The sequence below is a fragment of the Mastacembelus armatus genome, chromosome 17 (assembly GCF_900324485.2).
Source record: "Mastacembelus armatus chromosome 17, fMasArm1.2, whole genome shotgun sequence".
Taxonomy (NCBI): domain Eukaryota; kingdom Metazoa; phylum Chordata; class Actinopteri; order Synbranchiformes; family Mastacembelidae; genus Mastacembelus; species Mastacembelus armatus.
Genome location: NC_046649.1, coordinates 8,457,175 through 8,480,259, shown reverse-complemented (window position 1 = coordinate 8,480,259; position 23,085 = coordinate 8,457,175). Strand labels below are relative to the sequence as shown.

The 23,085-nt window shown below is 40.1% G+C and overlaps 3 protein-coding genes across 3 annotated transcripts; 2 read left to right on the top strand and 1 right to left on the bottom strand.

Moving 5' to 3' along the window:
- The first annotated feature begins 2,583 nt into the window (after positions 1–2,583).
- Positions 2,584–4,943, top strand: LOC113134132 (leucine rich adaptor protein 1-like). Its single transcript, XM_026313371.1, is given in 4 exon segments — positions 2,584–2,654; positions 2,814–3,018; positions 3,609–3,793; positions 4,335–4,943. Coding segments are annotated over 4 exon segments (987 nt in total). The 3' UTR covers positions 4,861–4,943.
- Positions 4,944–5,332: 389 nt separating this feature from the next.
- Positions 5,333–13,756, top strand: pgap6 (post-glycosylphosphatidylinositol attachment to proteins 6). The gene is made up of 13 exons (XM_026314159.1): positions 5,333–5,499; positions 6,284–6,467; positions 6,693–6,894; positions 7,027–7,154; positions 7,273–7,538; positions 7,643–7,989; positions 8,118–8,211; positions 10,278–10,392; positions 10,944–11,086; positions 11,231–11,409; positions 12,085–12,231; positions 12,362–12,478; positions 12,589–13,756. Exons 1-13 carry the CDS (start codon positions 5,436–5,438, stop codon positions 12,910–12,912), a joined length of 2,310 nt encoding a protein of 769 aa, XP_026169944.1. The 5' UTR covers positions 5,333–5,435; the 3' UTR covers positions 12,913–13,756.
- A 1,265-nt stretch (positions 13,757–15,021) lies between these two features.
- rgs11 (regulator of G protein signaling 11) lies at positions 15,022–22,790 on the bottom strand. Its single transcript, XM_026314160.1, is given in 17 exon segments — positions 15,022–15,594; positions 15,704–15,786; positions 16,693–16,831; positions 16,917–17,004; positions 17,743–17,858; positions 18,052–18,165; positions 18,468–18,529; positions 18,688–18,717; positions 19,196–19,264; positions 20,185–20,266; positions 20,349–20,425; positions 20,561–20,619; positions 20,868–20,919; positions 21,147–21,253; positions 22,059–22,109; positions 22,319–22,415; positions 22,674–22,790. Coding segments are annotated over 17 exon segments (1,428 nt in total). The 5' UTR covers positions 22,737–22,790; the 3' UTR covers positions 15,022–15,455.
- Positions 22,791–23,085: the final 295 nt, after the last annotated feature.

Below are 23,085 nucleotides of genomic sequence, written 5' to 3'. Positions count from 1 at the left end.
AATTGTGGCCTTTCAATGACATCCACATTTTGACCATTTTTTCAAGGTTTGTGTAAGTTTATGATTTCCCTAAAACTGGAAGCCAGAGGCCCTGACTCATAAAAAACATAATTCTTTCTGTGTGGAACTTTTTTATATCCTTTACTTCATGTAATGCTGACCCGAGGGTCGCTCTGAGTTGCCCTGAAAGCACTTGTTTAAATGCAGGTAATATTTAACACATCCCACTGAGGTAACAGGAACCAGATTTTGTTACCCATTGTTCATTCTAGAGGTTTTTTTTTTAATTTCTTAAGGAAATTACAAGAACATTGTGTCAAGTATGACAAACCTGCCTACAGTAGTGTGGTTCTCTGGTGAAATCAAGAAATGTGTTCACAGCAGGTGAGCACATTTGTCCAGAAATCTGGACGATTAATAGCTGAAAGGCACCCATAAAATTACAGAAAACATTCTTTATGATCCTTACGTGGATGAGATGATCTCAGAGTGTTGACTTAGGCTCGGTTTTCAGGGTTGCTGTGTCAGGGGTCTGACAGCCTCATCCATGAAACTTGATCTGCACTCTTGAGAAAACAGACCTGATGAATGTTTTCCCAAAGATGCAAAAAAAAAAAAAATCAGGCTTCACTGTTTTACCTCAGAATGTCATCTGTTGCTTTACTGCATAAAAATGTTGATTGTCTGCTGCCATCTAGAGGCCTTTTCAAGGACATGTCAGTGACCATGTTGAATAGGGAAAAACAAGATATGACCAGAAGTCAGAAATGAGCTGCAGGCCGAACAGATACACCTTCTCTCTCAAAGACTTTCATGTCGGTCCCAGATCACTAATACAGAGGGAATATTGTTTTGTGTTATGGTCATTGGAAGTAAAAGGAACTTAATTTATAGCATTTAAATCATGAACAATGTGAACAAGGCTGTTGTATCAATCAATCACCTGTTTATGTACATGAACAATTATTATTGTCTTAAACCAAATTTATTTAATCTCTCCAAATGTGTCCTCATTCCTTTTTGAAAGGCGTTAAGAAAAAATATTTTAAGACACATGCTTTAACACAATCCTCATATTTACTCACTGTTCACCTGGAACCTGGACGCTATAAGTGCAGTGTTGTACCGGTGGCCACAGGGCAGCTCCAGTAAAAGCAACCACGAGATTATGTTGCACTGTTGGGATTTAAGAGTAAAGGTGGCTGATTTTTACGAGACTAAACTCTTGAGCAAACATGCTGAGGGAGGTAATAAACTGGGAAAGCTTCACCTTTTAAATTACATGTGTGAGCTCATACTTTATCCTGTAACCTTTGTATATTTCTGCTTTGTGTTTGTTGTTAATCTCCTGTTGAATCATGTTTAAGCAAATTTCATTTAAATGTAACAGCAAAAACTTCTACTGCTGTCTGTAATTTGTGACACAAGTTAATAGTATCTTCCCAGCCTCTGTTAAACAGATGCTGTTGTTTGATGTTATTGATTCTGATGGCTGCACTGGTGTTTGCCTCCCTCCATAGTGACCAGTGGTAAAACTAACAGGAACAACACTATAGGCCCTGTTCCTCTGAGGTCAGTGCTGTCTGCATATTGCTTTACCTTTCCTCACCCTAGCGTTGCTTCACTGGCATCGAGGCAACTGATATTTAGCCACTACTGGTTTTAGCCACAGTCAGGAAGCAGAAAACCCTGAAACTGTTGCCCTGATTTTGAAAGGCAATAATATGGGGCAAGATAACAGGCGAATAAAAATAAACCGTCTATTTCAGGTTTTGGCAGATGCTCCTCACTGCCGATTTGGCCTGTCTAAAAGTGGCCTGTAACAACTAGAACACAGACCTTTTTCCTTCCTCCTTCTTAAACACTTCTATGCTGCAGCGTACAAAGATAATATAGCTTATCATAAATAATGACTTTGGTTAAGGAATTTACTTAAAACATGTTTTTCGTTTGTTTATTGGGCGGTGCAGTGATTAACACTGTCACCTCACAAGAAGGTTTCAGGTTCAAATCCCAGTCGACCCCGGGGCCTCTATGGAATCTTAGAGGTCAGAAATTCAATTATGAAGAAAACTCATTTAAGAAGTAGAGGTGATTTAGTTTCAACAGGTATGCTAAAAAAAAACAGCGGTACCAAATGAGTTACTGCAAATACCAACCAATGATCACATTGGTTATTCTGTCTGCATCTTGTCTATACTTGAAATAAGAGTTTAAGTACTCAAGGAGAGATTTTATTAAGCAGGGCCTAATATATATTATACACAGCCCATACTGTATATAATGACCCACATTGCAGTTTTTTATCTGTGGCTGTATAATTAACACTTTTGATAGCTAATAATGATTTAATCATAGCCTGCTACATTAATTCAAATAAATGTCTGTAGCACCGTTGTGTAAAACTCGCTTGATCAGACTAATGTGAAGTGACTTCACTGATTTAGAAGTGCGCGCATCACACGCAGCACTGAAGGTGCAACTCCTGTCTATTGTTTAAGGACTCTATTGTTTAACAAAGAGCGTTTCCACTTTCCAGCATCATGTTCTGGGCTACATACCAGCAATAGCTCAATACTATGAATGACGAGAGCAGCCAACGGGACACAAGTTCCCACTTCCAGCGTTTTCATGGCTCGTTCTGAGTTTCTGTGGCAAATCTGATCGCGTTCAGAGGCCAAACGCGTGGACTCTCTTTGTGAGTGAGGCAGATTCGTGATTGTGTGTGATATTCTCGCTGCGAATCTTCTCACAGTGGAGGTGAGGTGACTTTACGCACAAGCTCTTCATCCACAGCCACTTGTGACTAAAAGGCTGCGCGGTGAGATGGCAGAGGCAATTCAGAACGATTCGTTTTCACACTTAAAAGAGCTGGAAAATAAGATTGGCAGGAAAACACCGGAGAGTCTCCTGATTTGGATGAGGGATGCTGCGGACTGCGAAGATGTGGTCGACCGAGGAGACTCTGCCCTGAGGGGTGGCTTTTCTGACAAAATCAACACCTTAAAAGAAGAGATGGTAAAAAGATTCATGCATACACGTTCATATTTATGCAATACTGCATGTCTGTGCGTATTTCTAAATGGACAAAGGTGTTTCCTGTTTTACTGTGCACCACACACCTGCGCATCTTTCGATATTTGGACAAAGCTGTAACTTGCACAACTAGTTTGAGCAATGACTGCAATCTTTTTTCCGATGACTGGTTTTTCAGTCCCATTCTGAGCAGGTTCAACTGCTCCTTTTAGTTGTCAGTGACAGACACCGTCACCTGTCTATCTACCACACCCCTCACCTCATTCTCTGCCACTTCTGCTCCTCCCTAATTCTTCTCAGGGTATCTCAATGTGTTTTCATTCCTACTAATTAGGTACTTACCTGCCCAACCCTAACCCTTACTCTAACCTTACACCAAGTCATCACAATAAAATACCTTGATTTGCATGGTGGGTATCAGCATCTGGTCCCCATGGGAAATACTGAGTCCCCAAAGTGAGAGGGTGTAGGCAGGTTTGGGTTCACACAGGTACACACACACACATATATACTGTATCTCTGCATACATACATCCACAGTCCCTTCATTTGCACACCACACTCTTCATGCAGAGGTGGCTGCGTTCTGCTGATGTGAAGATTTTGTGGCAGCTGCTCGCCGTGCACGAGAGTATCGAGGCCATGCGTTGGCTGATGGAGGAGCGGGGAGCATTGGCCAGCTGAGGCAGCAGTTTAACAGGCAGCCTGAGCAGTCTAGTGACCGTGGAGGAGCATGGTGCCTCAACGCCTCCCTACAGGTAAAAGTATTAGTCTGCCAAGTAGAGAGGAGCTTATTCCCATTGAAAAGTAATGCAATGAAATCAAACCTTAACCAAAATATCTGTTTAATGGTGGTGAGGTTTATATATTGCTTTGTCATTGTATACAATACAACAGGATATGTCCAGGTAACAGTCAGATTAATATAAAATTTATTCTAAGCTCAACAGAGTTTTTTTTTATTTTGACTATTCATCTCATTTGAAAGAATTTATGACAGGGTAAGAATATGTGTACTTTCCATATCGCTTATGATACAAACCGCTGTACACAGACACTGTACATGTCCTCATACCTTTGCAAATGTCCAAAGAGTACATTTTTTTTATATTTTGGGGGGGGGGGGGGGGGGGGGGGGGGGGTTATTTATCGTATGTAAGTAAAAAAAGATTGGACCCCATTCACCTGTCCTACATTGTTGCCTGATTTCAGTGCAGTAGCATTAATGCATTTTTTTTAATTTTAGGGCTCATACTGGACTCCACAAGCAGCTTAATAATTCTATATTTTCCCCCACAGTGAAAGTCCAACCTTCACTTTGACTGGGGAGGAAACAGAAGATCAACGACCACCACACACTTATGATAGTGATGCAGACCACAAGAGCTCAGTTAACATGCTAAGCCCCAACTCTGCTCAAGCGAGACTTCCTAGTCCTTTCAGGTCCAATGTTGAAGTCGGCCGTTTCACACATGACACGCGTGCTCCAGCATCAACTAAGCGTACCAGTGCCAGATTACAAAAGTCACAGCCACAGGAATTTAACACAGGTCCATCACACAATACCAAATCTGGCATCATCAAAAGAGCTCTGCTCAGATCAAGCAGGACAAGAAGAGAGGTGAAAGAAGATACAGGGGGTTTTATTCTCTCTAATAAGCCAGGAGAGACACAGACAGAGCATCAAACTCAGGAGAGTTTCAGAGTGTCTCAGAATAATATGGTGGAAGAATACAAGAGCACACCCAGCAGAGAGAAGATGTTGCAGGGCTGTGATGCTCACTGGTGCTGGATGGAGTCACATGATGATGTGACATTTGTATGATCTTCTGTGAGCACAGTTGAATTTGTCTGAAGCAGGTAATCCTCAGCAGTTATTGTAACTGCCAGTAATGCAGTGGGATGTAAAATGTGCTTTGTGTGTCTGCTTAAAAGATTGAAGTTTAAAGATGAACTCTTAGACTGTTCACTTTGTCAGTCATTTTCTTTAGGATGTACACAGTGCAATTATGTTTTTATTACTACTTTGTGTTTTATGATCCCAAATCACAAAAAAAACAATCCTAAAATAAGTGCCTGTGAATATGTCCTGTAGATAGAATAGTTAATAGAATTTATTGACTATTCATTTTGGTCGTTACTTGGGATTTAATATTGAATTCAATAGAAGAAATGTAAAATATCACCTTTTGCCAGTTTCTCTCTTAAAGTGACATATTTTACGAAGGAGATAACAGTCGGTTACTCTGTAGGTTGCTCATGTGTAGTGTTAAAATTTCCGACAGACTCAAAGGCCGCATGCGACGTCACGTGTTTACATAGAGACCAGGAAGTTTAGCGCAGGTCGGTCGGTGTATTTGGAAAGGACGATGTGATGGTTCGCACAGTCCGAGAGGAAACATGGAAGTTTGTTTTTTGTCCGGTCTCCTTCTCGTCGTCCTCTCGGCCTGGGCTTTGGGAGACGGTAAGTGTTTTTAGCAGAAACACATTGGTGTTAGCATGTGTGCTAACCGTCATGGTATTTTGTGTACGTTACCTGAACAGAGACATATCGCACACCTGGACTGTGTAAAATAGTCTTACACTTGTTTATTGTGAGGAAGATGCTGTTTGACAGCGACGTATGAAGGTCTCAATACCTGCTCTTACAGATATGTCTTTGAACCCACCTGCTCATTGTGTTTTCAGTGTTTATATGTCCATTATATATATAGATCTTTACTCATACACTTTCTTAGATCAACATTTAAAGTTTTACCATAATACTAATAGTAAGTTGATCAACAGAAAATTCATTGACAGGTATTTTTATAATCAAATAGTCATTTTAAAAACAATTCAAATGCCAAACAATTGCTGTTTCTTTTAATCTTTTAAATTATCATTTCATGCTTTTCTCTTTGGGTTTTGGATTGTTGTTTAAAAAAACATTTACAATTATAATCCATGCAATTTTACAGACAAAACAATTACCTGAAAATGTAAATACCATAATATAAGAGGCTAACTGTTATTTTCAGCTCTAATTTTTGTCTGTTTCAGTCCCAGAATAATCATAATAATAATAAAATAATAGACAGACAGTACACTATGAAAGAGGCAAAGGTTAGACATAGCAGTTTTATTATACCCACTAGAACAAAGATTTTTGTGCATTTGTTCACAGGAAACCTAAAGAAATTTCACTTTAATGTGATTTTAGTTTCCACTGCTGCGTTTTCTTATAATGAAAAGCTTATGCCCCACAGATGGACAGGTGACCTATGTGTCAGAGCTCTCGTCCAGACCAGCGCAGAAGTTGTCAAAGTATTGGTGGTATGCCAATCTGAGGCTGCAGAGGTTTCACATACCAGAGGAGACGGCCATCGCTCGCTGGCTGTTCACTGTCACCAAGGGTCATAGCTTCAACTGCGGGCAACACAATGTCACTATGTAAGGGACTGAGTTCTTTTCCATGCAAACACTTGCCTTCTTCCATTGCTGTTTACCTCTAGCCTCTTCTGCTGTGTCCATTAGTGATTTACAGCTTTCTTTTTATCTCTCTCATTTCACAAGTTTGTGACTATTATTTATCTCTTCTTATCCTTTGTTCAGACAGTTTCTCTGCTGAATTTTCTACCAGTACTTACTTTCTTATGACTTCTCTTTCTTTCACAGCTATATTCGAATGGGTGCCCCTCCAGTTATAAACCCGACAGGTTCGGTATTCCCAAATGCGACACTATGGAGCCTTGCTTTGTCTCTCACTCTACCGGTAACATCTCACAGCTCCACAACCTTTAACCTCTCCAGTCCTGCTGCTGGTGATTGGTACGTTGCTGCCCACTTGCCAGAAGATGATGGGCGCATAGAGCAGAAGGTTTGTTATGAAGACAGTTTCGAAGTCCAGTTTATTCTTTCATTTGGTGTGTGTCAGTTATGTTTTTCATTGTTTAAATCAGAGCTGGGGGTAGGTGGGTTGTTTCATAATCAAAGGAGCTTTCTCTGTTAGGGCCTACCGTCCTGCTCGTACTTCTTCCAGCCGCAGCTTTCAATCAGGAGAGTAGTGGACACACCTATTTTACAACCAGGCACAGTCCTCCAACAGACCGTAGCGCTTGACAGACCTGCCCGCCTTAAGTATGAAGTGCATGTGTTACTGTTTTATTCCATGTAGTTCCACTAAGCGTACTGTGGTATATTTTTCATATCAGTCTATATACAGTAAATACAGTTAATGTATTTGTGTCTGTCTTAGGTTGTTTGTTCCAGAGTTTGCCTCTTCTCTCTCCGTCTCTGTGGCTGACTGTTTATCAGGGAAAGGAGCACAAGGTGGAAACTGTTTGCTGGTCCTTAGTCTTGGCTCCACCTCCCTGCAGCATGGCCCAGTGACAGTGAATTGCTCAGGGACTGGCTGCTCTGCAACTCTCTCTAATCCACCCTGGGACTCCTGGTTACAAGTGGTTGTTGAGAGCCTACAAGAAAACCATACTCTGACCTTTAGTATTGTCTCAAACTACACAGGTGAACACAGAAACGTGTAACTTAAAACTGCGTCTCACACATTATGTCTCTGTCCTGTTTCATTGCGTGTGTGTAATGTTTTTGTTTGTTTGTTTTTACCTCAGTGGGATGTAAGCCAAAAAGTGTGGGCCTTAATGCAGATGATGATTTCGTCAGGCTCCGTGGCAACAGCAGCTTTACCAGCATAGCATCAGCAGGTAACAGCTCAGTGGTTAATGGTACAGTCACCATGAGCAACCAACCAGTGTCGGTGCTAACGCAGTTGTCGCCAGCGGTGTGTGTGTTGAGCATCCCTGTGCTCTATGAGGAGGTGGATGTCCTGTCTCTCCGATTCACCCCTGCCAGAGGACCCAACATCAGCGTTACAAACACACACCCCACACTGCTCACCTACCCCCTGTACACACAAGCCACCGGTGGTACACTCAACCTGCAGCTCACACTCAACACTGTGAGTACCACAGTCACTGTACACTTAAACAAAGGGCACTAGATTTAATAAGAGTTAACCAGTTTTACTTTGATGTGTGTGTGTGTGTGTGTGTGTGTGTGTGTGTGTGTGTGTGTGTGTGTGTGTAGACTAACGAAACCCTGGGGAACAGCAGCGTGGTGGCCTGTCTCTCTCCCTGGGCTCCAGTCCTCGAACTCAACCACTCTCAGCGTTGTCATACAGGTAGCACAGGCCACTTATGACTTAGAAATGCTAAAAAATATACTACATTAAAACTTGACAATAAAAACCCCATATAGGTTATGCTTTTATTACAAATGGTTAAATCAGTATAAACAAGCAGTACAAGCAGGTATATTATACTATGTCAGATTTATTGACTGTGACTGACATTCTTTCAAAAGTATTTCTTGTTACCTGGAGGTTGAGTCATGGCAACTGGACTTTCTTGTTGCATGCCCAGTGTTAGGTTCCAACGTCACTATGACTCAGAAATGGTCATGGGGATCTTCTAAGTAACAATGAGGAATGAGGTGTTATTTTTGAGTAGAAAGTATTTTTCAAAAAAAATGTCTGCATTTGAAATTCTAACTAATACAGTGGATATAAAAAGTCTACACACCCCTGTTCAAATGCCAGATTTTCGTGATGTAAAAAAATGACAGCAAGATAAATCATTTCAAAACTTTTTCCACATTTAATGTGACCTATAACCTGTACAATGTAATTGAAAAACAAACAGAAACCTTTAAAGGGGAAAAATATAAAATAAAAAACCTAAAATAACCTGGTTGCATAAATATGTACACCCTTAAACTAATACTTTGTTGCAGCACCTTTGGCTTTTATTACAGCACTCAGTCTTTTTGGGTAGGAGCCTATCAGCGTGGCACATCTTGATGTGGCAATATTTGCCCACTCTTCTTTGCAAAACCGCTCCAAAGCCATTCTTTTGTTGATTTAGACGTGTGCTTTGGATCATTGTCATGCTGAAAGATGAAGTTCCTCTTCATCTTAAGCTTTCTAACAGAAGGTCGAAGGTTTTGTGCCAACACTGACTGGTATTTGGAACTGTTCATAATTCCCTCCACCCTGACCAAGGCCCCAGTTCCAGCTGAAGAAAAACAGCCCCAAAGCATGATGCTGCCACCACCGTGCTTCACTGTAGGTATGGTGTTATTTTGGTGATGTGCAGTGCTGTTTTTGCGCCAAATATACCTTTTGGAATTATGTCCAAAAAGTTCAACCTTGGTTTCATCAGACCATAACACATTTTCCCACATGCGTTTGGGAGAGTTCAGATGTCTTTTTGCAAAATTAAGCCGGGCTTGGATGTTTTTCTTTGTAAGATAAGGCTTCCGTCTTGCCACGCTACCCCATAGCCCAGACATATGAAGAAGACGGGAGATTGTTGTCACATGTACTACACAGCTAGTACTTGCCAGAAATTCCTGCAGCTCCTTCAGTGTTGCTGTTGGCCTCTTGGCAGCTTGACTAGTTTTCTTCTTGTCTTATCATCAACTTTGGACGGACGTCCTGTTCTTGGTAATGTCACTGTTGTGCCATATTTTCTCCACTTGATGATGACGGCTTCTCTGTGTTCCATGGAATATTTAATTGCTTGGAAATTCTTTTGTGGCCTTCACCTGACCGATATCTTTGAATAATGAGATCCCTCTGATGCTTTGGAAGCTCTCTGCGGACCATGGCTTGTGCTAGAAGACGTGGCTACAAAAATGTCAGAAAAAGCCTACTAGAACAGCTGAACTTTATTTGGGGTTGATCAGAGGCACTTTAATTGGTGACAGGTGTGTACTGACTCCAATTTAACATGAGTTTGAATGTAATTGGTTAAATCTGGAAACAGCCACATCCCCAGTTATAAAAGGGTGTGCACACTTATGCAACCACATTATCTCAGTTGTTTATTTTTATTTCACCTTCCTAAAAGATTTCTGTTTGTTTTTCAATTACATTGTACAGGTTATAGGTCACATGAAAGGTGGAAAAAGTTGTGAAATTATTTATCTTGCTGTCATTTTTTTACATCACGAAAACCTGGCATTTGAACAGGGGTGTGTAGACTTTTTATATCCACTGTATATAAGTAAACTGACCTTGATATTTTGTGCATTAGGTCTGTCACAAGCCCATAGATCAGAGAAACCAAAGAATTTGGTTTTGGAACTTAACTGACTGCACTGATGTCTACTGGCTCTTGAAACGGAAACTTGACTTTGCAGTATAAAAGTATTATTTGGAAGCACTCATTATGTATGTATCTGCAGCTTTGTTTGGAGGATATGGCATTCAAATAAATGCCAGTGTTCCTAAAGCTGTGGTCAGGCTGCCTTTCCCTCAGTCCGCAACATGGTACCTCACCCTGCAGCTCACATGCAACAGGTAAAACATGTACACACAGCTGTAATGCATTTGTATATTTCGCAAATGAGCTGTAGTTATTTTCAGCACTTTGGTAATTTTCTCTCTGTCCTCCCACAGATAACCGATAACATTACTCTCCATAGGCAAAATAGAGTTTTGAAATCTCTGTGTTTGTGAAAATCCCACAGACACAACCGGAGGCAGTGTACATGGTTTCTGTTAACATTATACACTTTGTTATATACACATATACATCATAATTACAGTATTAGTGGGCACTGCCATCTGTGTTTTTAAATTCTGTCCTCACTGCTGCTAAATAATGACTGTCAGTGTTGGTTTCAGTAGAAATAATAGTGTTCACATTTGGAGAAAATCTCTAGTCCATATCTGTACGTCATTGTGAGGACTTTCCCTAAACTAAAGACTTCATAGTCAAGAATTAGAAACATCGAGTTTGAAATCTCTGTGTTGTTTGTTGTTTTGTGTATTTTAATGTATTTCATAAATAAGGTAAGACAAGCTTTGATGTTTATTAATAAACTTTATTATGTCTGTTGTTTCTGCAGCAGTGACTGTGGCAATACATCAGTGGTGCCTGTGGTCCCAGAGATGTTTATCAGTGCCTGTGTAGAGGACTGTGGGACATACGGTGAATGTAGACTACTGAGATCCTACAGCTACTTGTATGCTAGCTGTGTTTGCAAGGCTGGTACGACACAAGCATACATGCAAATCACCTCAACGACTGCAGTCTTCTTTTAAATATACTAAAGAATTAAGTGTCCTTACTGTTTCTTTTCATGATTGAATATTTCTGCTATTCGTTCTTTTGTGTTTTACTGTGTGGCTGTAGGTTGGAGAGGTTGGGGCTGCACTGATGACTCAAAAGCTCAGTCTTACAATCGACAGCTGTTGGCAACTCTGCTGCTCACACTCAGCAATCTGTGCTTCCTGCCTGCCATTGTGGTGGCCATTATACGCTGCTACATAACTGAGGCATCTGTCTACCTCTTCACGATGTTCTTCTCCACGGTAACACATACCCTGAAACGTGCACAAACTCTGAGCATTTTAGTCATGGTTCTGAAAAAAAAAAAAAGACATTTCTAGAGTTTGTCTTCTTGTTACCTCATGGAATAATGTGCACAAGAGGGAAGCTTGAGGACCTCAAAGCTAATATCTGTTCTGAATTGACATTGTTTGGGTGCTTGTTTGAGTCGCTGCACTTTTCTCACAAAATTGTGAGGACTTACAACCACTGTTTTTTTTAATGCTGATTAAGGCACAAAATATATTTTTATAAATACAAACATTTTCTGAGGGGTTGAGTCTTGTGTATTTCTGGACAGTCCTTATCCAAAAATGCTGGCTAACATCTGTTTACTGTGTATTGCTATTAATAGAATTGCTAGTTATATCCCCAGTTAGCTATCTTAATTTAAAATCATTCATCCATTTCAGATCACAGACGAATTTCAAGCATTTTACCCTCTGTGAATAATGTTAAGGTCTGTAAAAGCAGATTTTTAGAAAAAACATTTGGTAGATTGGCCACACTTTGTGTGTGTTGTCTGTAACTTTGGGAAACTAGAGAATATAGAATCTTAGCACTATTTGCTACTTTCACTACGTGCATAAGCAGTGAGATGAGTCTTATAGCATTCAGAGAGATTTCTCAACTTCCTTGTTTTCTCTTTGTGTGTATAGTTTTACCATGCATGTGACCAGCCAGGTGTAGCTGTACTGTGCATTATGGACTATGATGCCCTACAGTACTGCGACTTCCTGGGATCAGTTTGTTCCATCTGGGTCACCATCCTGTGCATGGCTCGCATCAAACACACATTCAAATACGTAAGACTGATTTGTATATAGTACTATGCTGAGGATCAGTATTTGAAGTACTAAGATTTGTTTATTATTATCTTAATAATTTGTGTGTGCGGGTGTGTGTGTGTGTGTGTGCGTGCGCGCGTGTGTGTAGACTTTGTTTATGCTTGGGGCTTTGTTAATTGCCCTGTCAATGCAACTGGACCGCAAAGGCCTGTGGAACCTGGTTGGCCCTGTCCTCTGTGCAGTGCTGTTCATGGTCACTGCATGGGTAAGATACTTCTAAAAAGTTTCTGTAAAACACTGTTTGTTGGCAGTTCTGTGTGAAGATTAGATCAACTTGCTGTGACTGAGCCTTGCTGAATCCAGTTTTATTTACAGGTGTACCGTGGGGTGCAGCGTCGACATTGTTACCCACCATCTTGGAGACGCTGGGTCTTCTACCTGATGCCTGGGGCAATGTGTGCTGTCATTGGGGTATGTTTGTACATTTTTGCTGAGACAGAGGACAACTACTACTACACACACTCACTGTGGCACATCCTGGTGGCCACCTGTGTGGTGTTCCTGCTGCCGCCAAAGGAGAATAACAGGGAGGAGTTTGGATGGAGCAGGGGCTGGAAATGGAGCTGGAGCTGGAAGCCCCGAGTTTGTGGATACACTCTCTGTCAGAATGGAAAAGATGAACTCTATACTGTCACATAGTCACAGCAAGAGATGCTCTTAGGAAGCAAACTGACCTGGTATTGCTTGTTAAATGGACTGCAAATACTTAAAAGTACATATACAGCCACAGGGTGTCTGCTCAGCTTCTGGCTCTTCAGTTTATGAATATCTTTAATAAAACATTTTGAAATCAAAGTTAGAACTATATTGTCATAAGATCTCATATAGATGTAAAATTGTTGTTATATTTATATTATAAAATATCTGCAAAAGTTTTACAGTAGCATTAAAAAGCAAACTTGTAAGGACTCATGACACACAAACATCCAAATCGAACCTGCTGAAACCTCCCAAGTGGTCAAGCTTAGGTTTAAATATGAAACCATGCAGGTTAGACCACCTGACCTTTGACCTCATGACCCAGAGTTTGTACATATTATATATGTACATATTTTACTAGGTTAGGAAATGAATGTTTGAAATATTTATAACAAATAGCATTTTGTGGACCTCTTAATATCTAGTCAAATATTGACCCTTAAGTAATAAAAATATTCTACACTTTTATAGTTTGCTCCCACAGTCCAAGACATGCAGGTTGGGGTTAGGTCAATTGATGACCTGTAGGTGTGAATGTGAGTGAGTGGTTGTCCTTGCCTCTTACTCACTGCCAGCTGGGATTGGCTCTAGCCCCCCCTGCAATCCTGGATGTGGCAGGAGAAGTGGTAGATAATGGGTGGATGGATGGGCACTTGCACTGACTTCCTTTCATTGTCAAAATGTAATTCTTGTCCTGTGTGAATGCAAATCACTGTATTTTGTTATGTTTAAATAGGAATACGAGAAGACATCCTACCACTGCAACATACTGTAGCTCTTATTGTGTATGAATGAAAAATGTTGTTTGATGTAAAATGCTGCACTTCCTTGCACTGGAAAATTACTTTTCAATCAGTTAAAAATCTGTTATAACAAAACTAAACCTGTTGCATAAAGAGTAAAGATTTAGTGTGGTGTATAGCTTTTTGTGGATATACATGTAGTTTCAGAATGAATGGGTGAATAGAGGAAAGCAGATTACTATAATCCTCAGAAGCGTGTGCTTCTATTGAAATACACATTTCACTGTGTGTGAGTGAGAGTGTCCATGTATGTGTGTATGTTTGCGTGTGTATCCATATATAGCTTACCTCCATTAATAAATGTGATGGGCTCTCAGGCTCTGCAAAGCTACACAGATCAGTGTTATGAATTACACAACTTCAAGTCCATCATTGTTTTGATGTGTTTGGAATTTGAGAAGACTAACAGTGACTTTTTTCCTTAGGGTGTAATTTAGTATTGCACTTTTATGACATTGGACCTACACCATAACCTGTGATGAAAGTAAGGTTTTTTGTTTGTTTGTTTGTTTGTTTAAGGGTCGCAAGCCAAAAAAAAATTGAAAATAGAAGAAGAAAAAGATAAATAGGTAGTTAGTATGAACCCTTTGTTCACATGCAGCCAGCAGAGGGAGCCAGTAGAAGAAACTGCAGCTCTCAGGGCATTGATGGAGGGAAGAGAAGAGGAAAGTTAGTGCTGAGAGGTTATTGCGTGGAAATGTAAAAAGGAGGGCCTGTAAATTCAAATAAAGCAACAGAAAACAAGATAAGCAGCATTTGTAAAGAGATGACACTGAGGGAAACACTGAACTTTTGTTTTTTCCACATAACTGTGGGTATTGAAAATAGGCTTAAGTACTGAACACCACAATTCAGCATTACAATTAAGAATTAAAGATCTGATTAACCTTTTTATCAGGTGATTGTGGCAAATCCTTCACATCTGAAGTTTAATATTTCCTTAAACAAACCCTGTAAACCCATGTAATATATTTTAAAGGCTACAAAAGGACAGAACATTGAAAAAACAAGATGGGAAGGAAAAGATTTAAAATGAAAAACCTGATCACACGCTCTTACTTCATCACAGCATGCAGAGCTGAAGCACAACACAACACTGAATGCTGGTGTGACATTTTATTGAAATCATAACATGCTTGAGCAAAATTAGCAGGAACAACAACCACAATGTGAAGCTCTGGCATGGAATGACCCTACCAAGCAAACTGTATGATAATCACAGACCTGCTGAGGCAAATGTCTGACTAAATATATAGTTTATGTTCCCTATTAAGAACCCCTTTATTTAAACCAGAGACAGAGTACATTCTGTATTAAAGCTTTCTGGTGGAGTGAGGGACAAAGGAGGACCATCAATATTAAAAACAGCAGGACACTTTTTGAAGTGAAATGGGAGGTAGATGTAGGATGAATATACAGCTGTAAGAGCTGAAGCAGCAGCACTAAAAGCCAGTCTGGCTGCTGAGCACTGCTCATGCTGTGGAAAGACGTTGTGATGTTGTTGAGGTACGCATTAACACCTCTGCTCTGAGGGGAAGCTCTACACTGAAATCCTAGCTCTAGTGATGTTGCTGCACCGAAAGAAACTCTGACTTTCACTCAGATGGTTTGACTTGGATAGTTGCTATAGTGACCAACAGAGACAATGAAGACAGAGGTGACTGAGTCTCATGCTTTTTTTCAGACATGGGACCCGGCTGCAGGGTTGATACCTGTTTGCCCAGCCAGTTTGACTCGCCCATCTTCCTCTGTCGCCTGGGTGACGACCTGAGCAGGGGAGGGGCTAGAGTGCCGCTGGCGTCTCATGAAGGGGAACACACTGTGGGGAAAGGCAGGAAAAAAGAAAATAGTGTAACAGATAGTTTAATGAATTAATACATGTTGTGAAGTATAAGGAGAATTACGTGTTAATGAATGTGAATTTTCACCTTTTCTTGGTTTCCTGGGGGACAATAGCTTTGGCCAGCATGTTTTTGTATAGGTCAGACTTAAGATATCTTGGGTAAGAGTCCTAAACACATGAAAACACAAAGCAACAATGTAACATTAGCACCAAAGCAAACAACTCATTTTAGTTAATGGAAGAAAAGAATATAGGAAATTCCATGCAAACCTCTGGTTTAAAGAACATTTTTGACCAAATTAAATGTCTTCTGTTCACATACTGTCAGAATGGATGACAATTCCTGAACTTTGCTTAAGGGATAAATAAAGTTCATCTCATTTTTTCTCAATTTGGAGGTTTAAATATGTTTATGTTATGTATAGAATAGTCCACACCCTATGAGGCATCCCTCAGGAGGCTATCCTGGGTCCACTGCTCTCCTGCTTGTATACGTTAACACTAGGCCACATAATCTGCAAACACAATGCTATGCCTATCTTTGTCCCCTGGACACCTAAACCCTGTTAAATTTGTGAAGTAATCAGCCATAACTAATCACAGAGCTGACACACAGAGACACCACCAAGCTGCTATTTTATGTATCTATGTGAGCATGTTGAATGTTTTATATACCTTAAATAAATGTGCAATATGTACAGTATGAAGTTCTGCTTGCTTGGCTGTGATCTGTCATAAGTGAAGTGTTGGCCTAAGGAGGCTCAGCAATAATTTGATGGAAACATTCTGGTTGTTCTCTCTTGTCTGTAGGCTCAGTACAAATGATGGGAGGAATCACAATCTGGAAAGCTTTTTTGGCAATATCCTTGAATTGTTCTGCAATTTAATTGCAGGCTGATTAGGAAAAGGCTGCATTGCATTACTTCACAATTTGAGAGCTGGGATGTAAAATATATATTATTTGAAGTAAATAACTGATCATTAGTATGGTCCTTTAAATCTAGCCTTTGTAAGTGACCTAATATATATTAAATATAAAGTATAGAACTCCAGTGGGTGATTCAGGAGTCAGACCTTTTTCATAAGGAAGTATATGTGCATTTGTGCATCATCCATGACAAAATGATGTGGGTGTTTGATCGCCTCCAAAGTTTTAGCCATTGTCTTGCTGTCTATGTTGACCCAGCGGGTGGCTCCAGGAGTCAGGAAATTTCTGAATCACACAAAAGAGAGGGGCAGTCAGCTCACAGTAAATTGGACTTATTTGTTTCTGCATGTTTGTGTCCTTGTATACCTACTTGTAGACTTCTTCAACTTTCTCAGTGAGCTTGGAAGTTTCTCCATGTCTAATATCCTCACAGGCTTCCCAGAAACACAGGTTCTCCGCTGAGAACAGAGAGACAGCAGGGTGTTAAGTACATCTGGGGGTGAATAAAACAGCAGTGATGCAGGAAACAGTGACACACAATGAGAAACTTATTATAGCATCGCTGGTCTCAGTGGAAAACTTTGGCCAGCATAAATATTCATTTAGTGTGTCTGCTTGAATAAATCCCTCTTCTCATTTTGTGCTTTAGCTTCCTCCACTGTATATGCTACTCTAAAACCTGCCCTGGACTTACCTTTCTCCTTTCATCCCTTATGATCTACTTTTTCCATCTGCTCAACAAACCAAGTCATGAAATTAATCATCTCCTCAACTCTTCCATTTCTCACCACTGGGATTAGAAAATGTCATTAGTGAAGGAAAAAATTCTGAAAGCTAACAAGAATGAGAATCAATTAAAAGTTATGAACTGCATTTATTTTAGTGTTTGCTATTGTAATAAAGTTCTAAATTTGGATATTTATTTAGTTTTAAATATCCAATTGCCAGTTTAAATCACAAACAGAACAGAAACAGAACTTCATTTAGAAAGAAACAATATGAAATATTCTGTGTCTAAATGAATTACATCAGGTGGAGTTAGGTGAATCATCAAATCTAATCACATTGTGTGACACATTAAGACACACAAAAAAAAAACCTACAAATGTATATGACGATGCTGTGCGATATTACATTCATGCAAACTACTGAATGGCTTTTAAATGTAATCTAACTTTGCTGCCACTCCTCCTCACCACTAAACTCTTTCTCCAGGTAGCTCATAAACTCCCGTCTCCCCATGACATCACTGAGAAGCTCCATGAAGCTGAAGCTCCAACGCTCCACTCGGAGACGTGTCGGGATAGGCACTCTGCTCACAGGAACACAGCAAAACAACCCACAGAGGTATGTTCAGACACACAGGCAAATACAAATCAAGCTACTGTGCTAATCTTGTGTTAAGAGATGGCAAAAAGCTGAAACAAGCAAAACCCATAGATGTTTCTGACTGCGTGGAATATTACAGTGAACTGTGGTGTGCGTGTCTGTGTGCATTCTCTCACATTTCTGAATTCATTGTCCAGTGAGCGGTGTCATCAGAGATCCAGGGGTTACTGGGAAGGCAGCCTTGCATAATGGGATCATGGTTCTGGTACTGCTCACTGTATTTCACAAAACTGCACGTCCACACACAAATGCAGAGGCATGCACACACAAAATAACACACGCACGCACACAGTATTATTGTATTAGTGCTCCAAATCATCAGAGTTAATGGCCACTAATTTCAACTTGCCTCAGGAAGCATCCATTAGTGGCTCTTACAGTGGGAGCACTAAGCATTATGTGCATTTGTGTGTGCGTGCGAGTGTGTGCTGGAGATGTAGCGTTTGGTTTAAGCAGTGTCCATTAGATTTTATGTGTATCTGTACATGTGCATTTTTATGTGCATGTTGTTATTCATCAAACTGACACGCACCTTTCTAGACAGATGGATGACTTTACACGGTTTCTTCCCAGGGCCCTTTTGCATGTTTCTATCTGTAAATAGACATAGAAAGCATGAATACACACACACACACACACACACACACACACACACACACGCACACGCACACACACACATACAAAATGAATAATAATATAAATATACTCAATGCACTTAAAGTTAGGATTTATACGTGATATATGATGTTTACCTCTCTTTTGTAGTAGTCACTGTTCTAGTTCTGTGAAACAAAAAAGTGTCAGTTCGTTAGGTCACACACTGTATTATACATTGAGACAATCATACCAATAGTACAAGGGCTTCAGATAACAAATTAGGATACATTCTGAAAAATGAGGAAAGTACAGTATGAAATTGGTCATGAACAGATTATCATCACAGCTACATTTTTTTCTGGATCAATGCTGATTAGAAGATTTTCTGATGAGCCATATTTTCCATGCAGGAGATCATGTCAGGTCAGGGCTTCAGGTTTTTAACTTTTATTTCTAATAATGAAACATTTTAATATGCTGTAATTGTCCATAATATAATGCAGCTGTCTTGGACACTTACATTGAAAAAAATCCCAGCAGCAAGAGAGATGGAAAGCAATAAAACAAGTGCAGAAGAGATGGACAGCAACCATGTTATCACATTCAATGTTTTTAAAAGAGAGTATAAAACAGGAGGTAAAGACACAAAATGACATCACTGACCAGTGTAACTCGCAAGCTGAAGTTATTTGGTCTCTCTAGACCAATGTCCAACACATTATGTGCCCCTGGCTGGATAAAAAAAAAACACACACAAACATGAAGAACAGTATGGTATGCTTGTAATTGAGTGTGTGTGTACACTATGTGTATGTCTAGTAAGAATGTGCGTGACTGAGCACCTAATCCTACTTTGAGCTTTTCCACTCCACTAGCACTAACTTGTATTCCTGGGTTTTTCTTTTTCTCTATATGCCCTTGTCCCCTAATTCACTACCCAAGAAAAAAAATTGAGCCCTTCCTCGCATCTCTTGTCCTCTGTTTCACCCTCTTATCTTCCTCACAGTACATTCACTTCCCATCACCCTTTTCCTTTTTCCCTTTCTATCCCCCTCCCCCCACCTCCCACTCCTCACTTCTTTCCTTCCTTTCAATCCTTTTCTTTTTGTATCCATCAAGAATCAAATACACTGCCCTGGTGTTTAAGTAAAGAAAGTAAAATGTGATGACTGGTTTTTTTTCTCTCTCCCCACATCTTTCCTTCTCTATTGCTCCCTTCCTCTCCCTCTTTCCCCTGCCTTTCCCAGACAGGTTGAATATTTCATGCTGAAGGCCCTGTGGCTGAACATTAGTGGAACGTCTGACTCTTTTATATACTGTTACACGCTCTTCTATAGTTGTACAGTATATAGTTGATTATAATATAGTGTGCCTGCTTATATTCTATAGTATAGTATAGTATAAAATCATATAGTGCAATATAGCGGGCATTGCACAGTACAATAAAGTGTTGTATACTATATGTAAATATAGTATAGTTTAGCATGGAATAGTACTGTATATACTGCATTTACAGAATAATGTTGACAACATAGTATAGTGTTAAAAGTGTATTATGGTAATAGTATAGGATAGAATAGTGTATTATAGTACACTGCAGTACAGTATAATATCGTGCAGCAGAGTAGTGTTAATGATAATAACAAACGTACCGGGGGTCTGTTGATGAGCCAGTACGCCTGTTCCTGACATTCTAGAACAATGCGATCAGCCTTCCGCCTCTGTTTGGATGCTCTAAACATAGATCGCATTGTAAGGCTCTGGGTCTGCGTGTCAGTGTGTATGGGTGCACAAGAGTGTGTGTGGGTGAGTGTACCTCAGTTGCTCTCGGGCTTGCATTACCACAAAGTCCCAGGTGTGGTTGATCCTCTTGTGCAAGAGGCTGTACCTCTCCTAAAAAGGAAGAGGAAAGAAAAAAGGAAGAGAAAGAAATGATGACACAGGCCTGTTTCCCCACACTTAATACGACTGCATAATTCATAACACAAACACACATCCACATCTCATAGACACGCACACTGTCCTCACCTTTTCATATTCCATCAGTTCTCCTTGCTTTCTTATGTTCTTTTTGGCCAAATAGATTGCTGATGGGATGTAAGAATGAAGACAAAAACAGAAAAGAAATTAAGTCTGAGAGCTGTGCTCTTATTTACATCACCTGTTTTAATTAAAGCACTTCTACACACTTATTGAGGATCTTGTAAGAAGTTCTATGTGTTTTGTAATGTATTGTGTGATCATAGATAGTAAATAGTTTTTCCCTGGAGAACATGTCATTACCCTTTACCCCCTTGAGAACATTCACATGACATTCACTTGACTTTTGTCTTACCATAGTCCAGCTCTGAGGCAGGCCACTTGGTGCTAGTCCAGAAGTAAGGTGTCTGAGAAAAACAAGTGACTTTTAACATTTCTGATACAGTCTGATGGTGAGGCGGGTGATAAAAAAGTGGCAGCAGAGTGGCAGATGGATGAGGGATTAAGAAATGGGTTAATGGAGTGATAGAGAAACTGGGACATAGTGATAGAAAGCAGGTGATGGCTTAGTCAGAAGTAAATGGAGGAAGGGTGCGTTTTTAAAAGCAGGTTGAAAGAAGGATGATCATCTGACCTGGAAGCGGTAAGGTGACTCATCGGGTCGTAATACAAGAGATCTAGGCTCCTTGAGAGGGTAAATATACCCGTATCTAACCAGCATGCCACCAAGGTGTAGAGCCTCTGTTAAAAACCACAGAAGAAGTCCCAACCTTATCACTGGACTGTCTCATAGGTTTTGTTACTTTAGGTGTTTTGTCAGAAATGTAAACTTTGTTTAGTAGTTTTAGTCACGTTTACACAAAACAACAATAAATTCTACTTACTGCTCTGTCTTCCTGTTTATCATCATTGTTTGCACATTTACTCATCATTAATTAGCTACAAGGAATCATATTATAAGACGCTCCTGGATTCATTTTATCATAAGAGTTTTTATCAAACACCAGCGCCATGCTGCTCTAAAATGCAGGATTTGTTCCAGTAATAAATGCATCATCAATCTTGAGTCAACCCTCATTTATTAAAAAGCCCTACTTTTATGACTGAAAGCTACCAAAAAAAGCTGTGTGATGCATTTTAATCAGCTCTTTCAATGTGGACTGATTCCACTCTTTCCTCCATTAGTCTGCTGTAAGGCAAAAGGGACCAGTGGGTTATTTTTTTCCAACCTCTAATTTAGTTCATCTTTAGTTCATCTCCTGAGGTGAAGTCCTCCACAGGGACACAAATCAAACCCAGATCATCAGGTGAGTTAATCAAACCTGGACTCTCTGGGGCTCACCCCATTCCTGTTTACTGGAAACACAACCCCCACAATAGATACACATTACTACCACGTCAGCTGGAGAGAAAACACCATATCCTGGCAACACATTAGCAACGATACACAACAAGGCAGTAGCACCGACACAGAGAATCACAGGAGATACGAAAAATCATTTATCACACACATACACAATGTATGTATTGATGCACTTCTACTTACCCTCCTCACAGATATTGCATTTCTGGATCAACCAGGCAATTACATCATGGCCTGCAGAATAAGAGCAAGAGAGAAAGGAGACAAAAAAAAGAGGACAAACTTCCTTCTTCTACTCTACAAAGCATGCAGTATTTTCCTAAATTCACTGCTGCATTATGGATGACCACTGGGGCAAACACAGACTGCAGCGTGCATGTCCACACATGCACACACGATCCTAATGGACCCTGACATTAAGGGGCACACATACATACACACACCTGTCATGGCGTGCGGAATGACTGTGATAAGCAGCCTCTGGTTTCTCATCTTCATGCCCATATCAGGGTCCTGCATGGCAACAATCACTTTCTCCATCTGTCAAGGAAACACATGGGTACACATTAACATGCAGACACACATGTTGTGAACACAGTCAAAGCACACAGACATAAGTCAGAAATTTACAAAAAAACATTGCACATATTTAATCCACTCGGTCACAACCGCTATCTACACTGACACTCCTTTAAATGTATCCTATAGCTATTTTGGTATCCATATAGGATTATATCTATAGTATAGTGTGTCACACTATACAAACAAACCAAAAGAAAACTAAGCATTTAGTCTCACCTTTCTAAAGCATGCCATTTGCTCCCTGTGCCAGCCTCCTTTAGCCAGGGTGTTGATAGTCATCTTACGGGATGCTTGGGATCACTCGACGGGACGATAAAGTGCAAGACAGAACTGAAGTGCTGTCGGGAGCGCGCACCAGTGTTTCTGTTTTTTTTTTTTCATCCAATGCCTGGCGGGCGCGCCCCTGTGTAGATTAGAAGGGATTACATTATGCCTAAGTGATTTTCAATGTGTTATATAATTTCTGCAGGCTGTAGGAGCGAAAACATCTTATTGAAAACGTAACAATATAATAGACAGTTAGATATAGGACAACATTTTTCAGTTAGTTCGGTTCAGTAGTGCGTTTTGGCATAACAGAAAAATGAAAGAAGGGTAATAACACTATGACCTATTGAAATTCCTTATG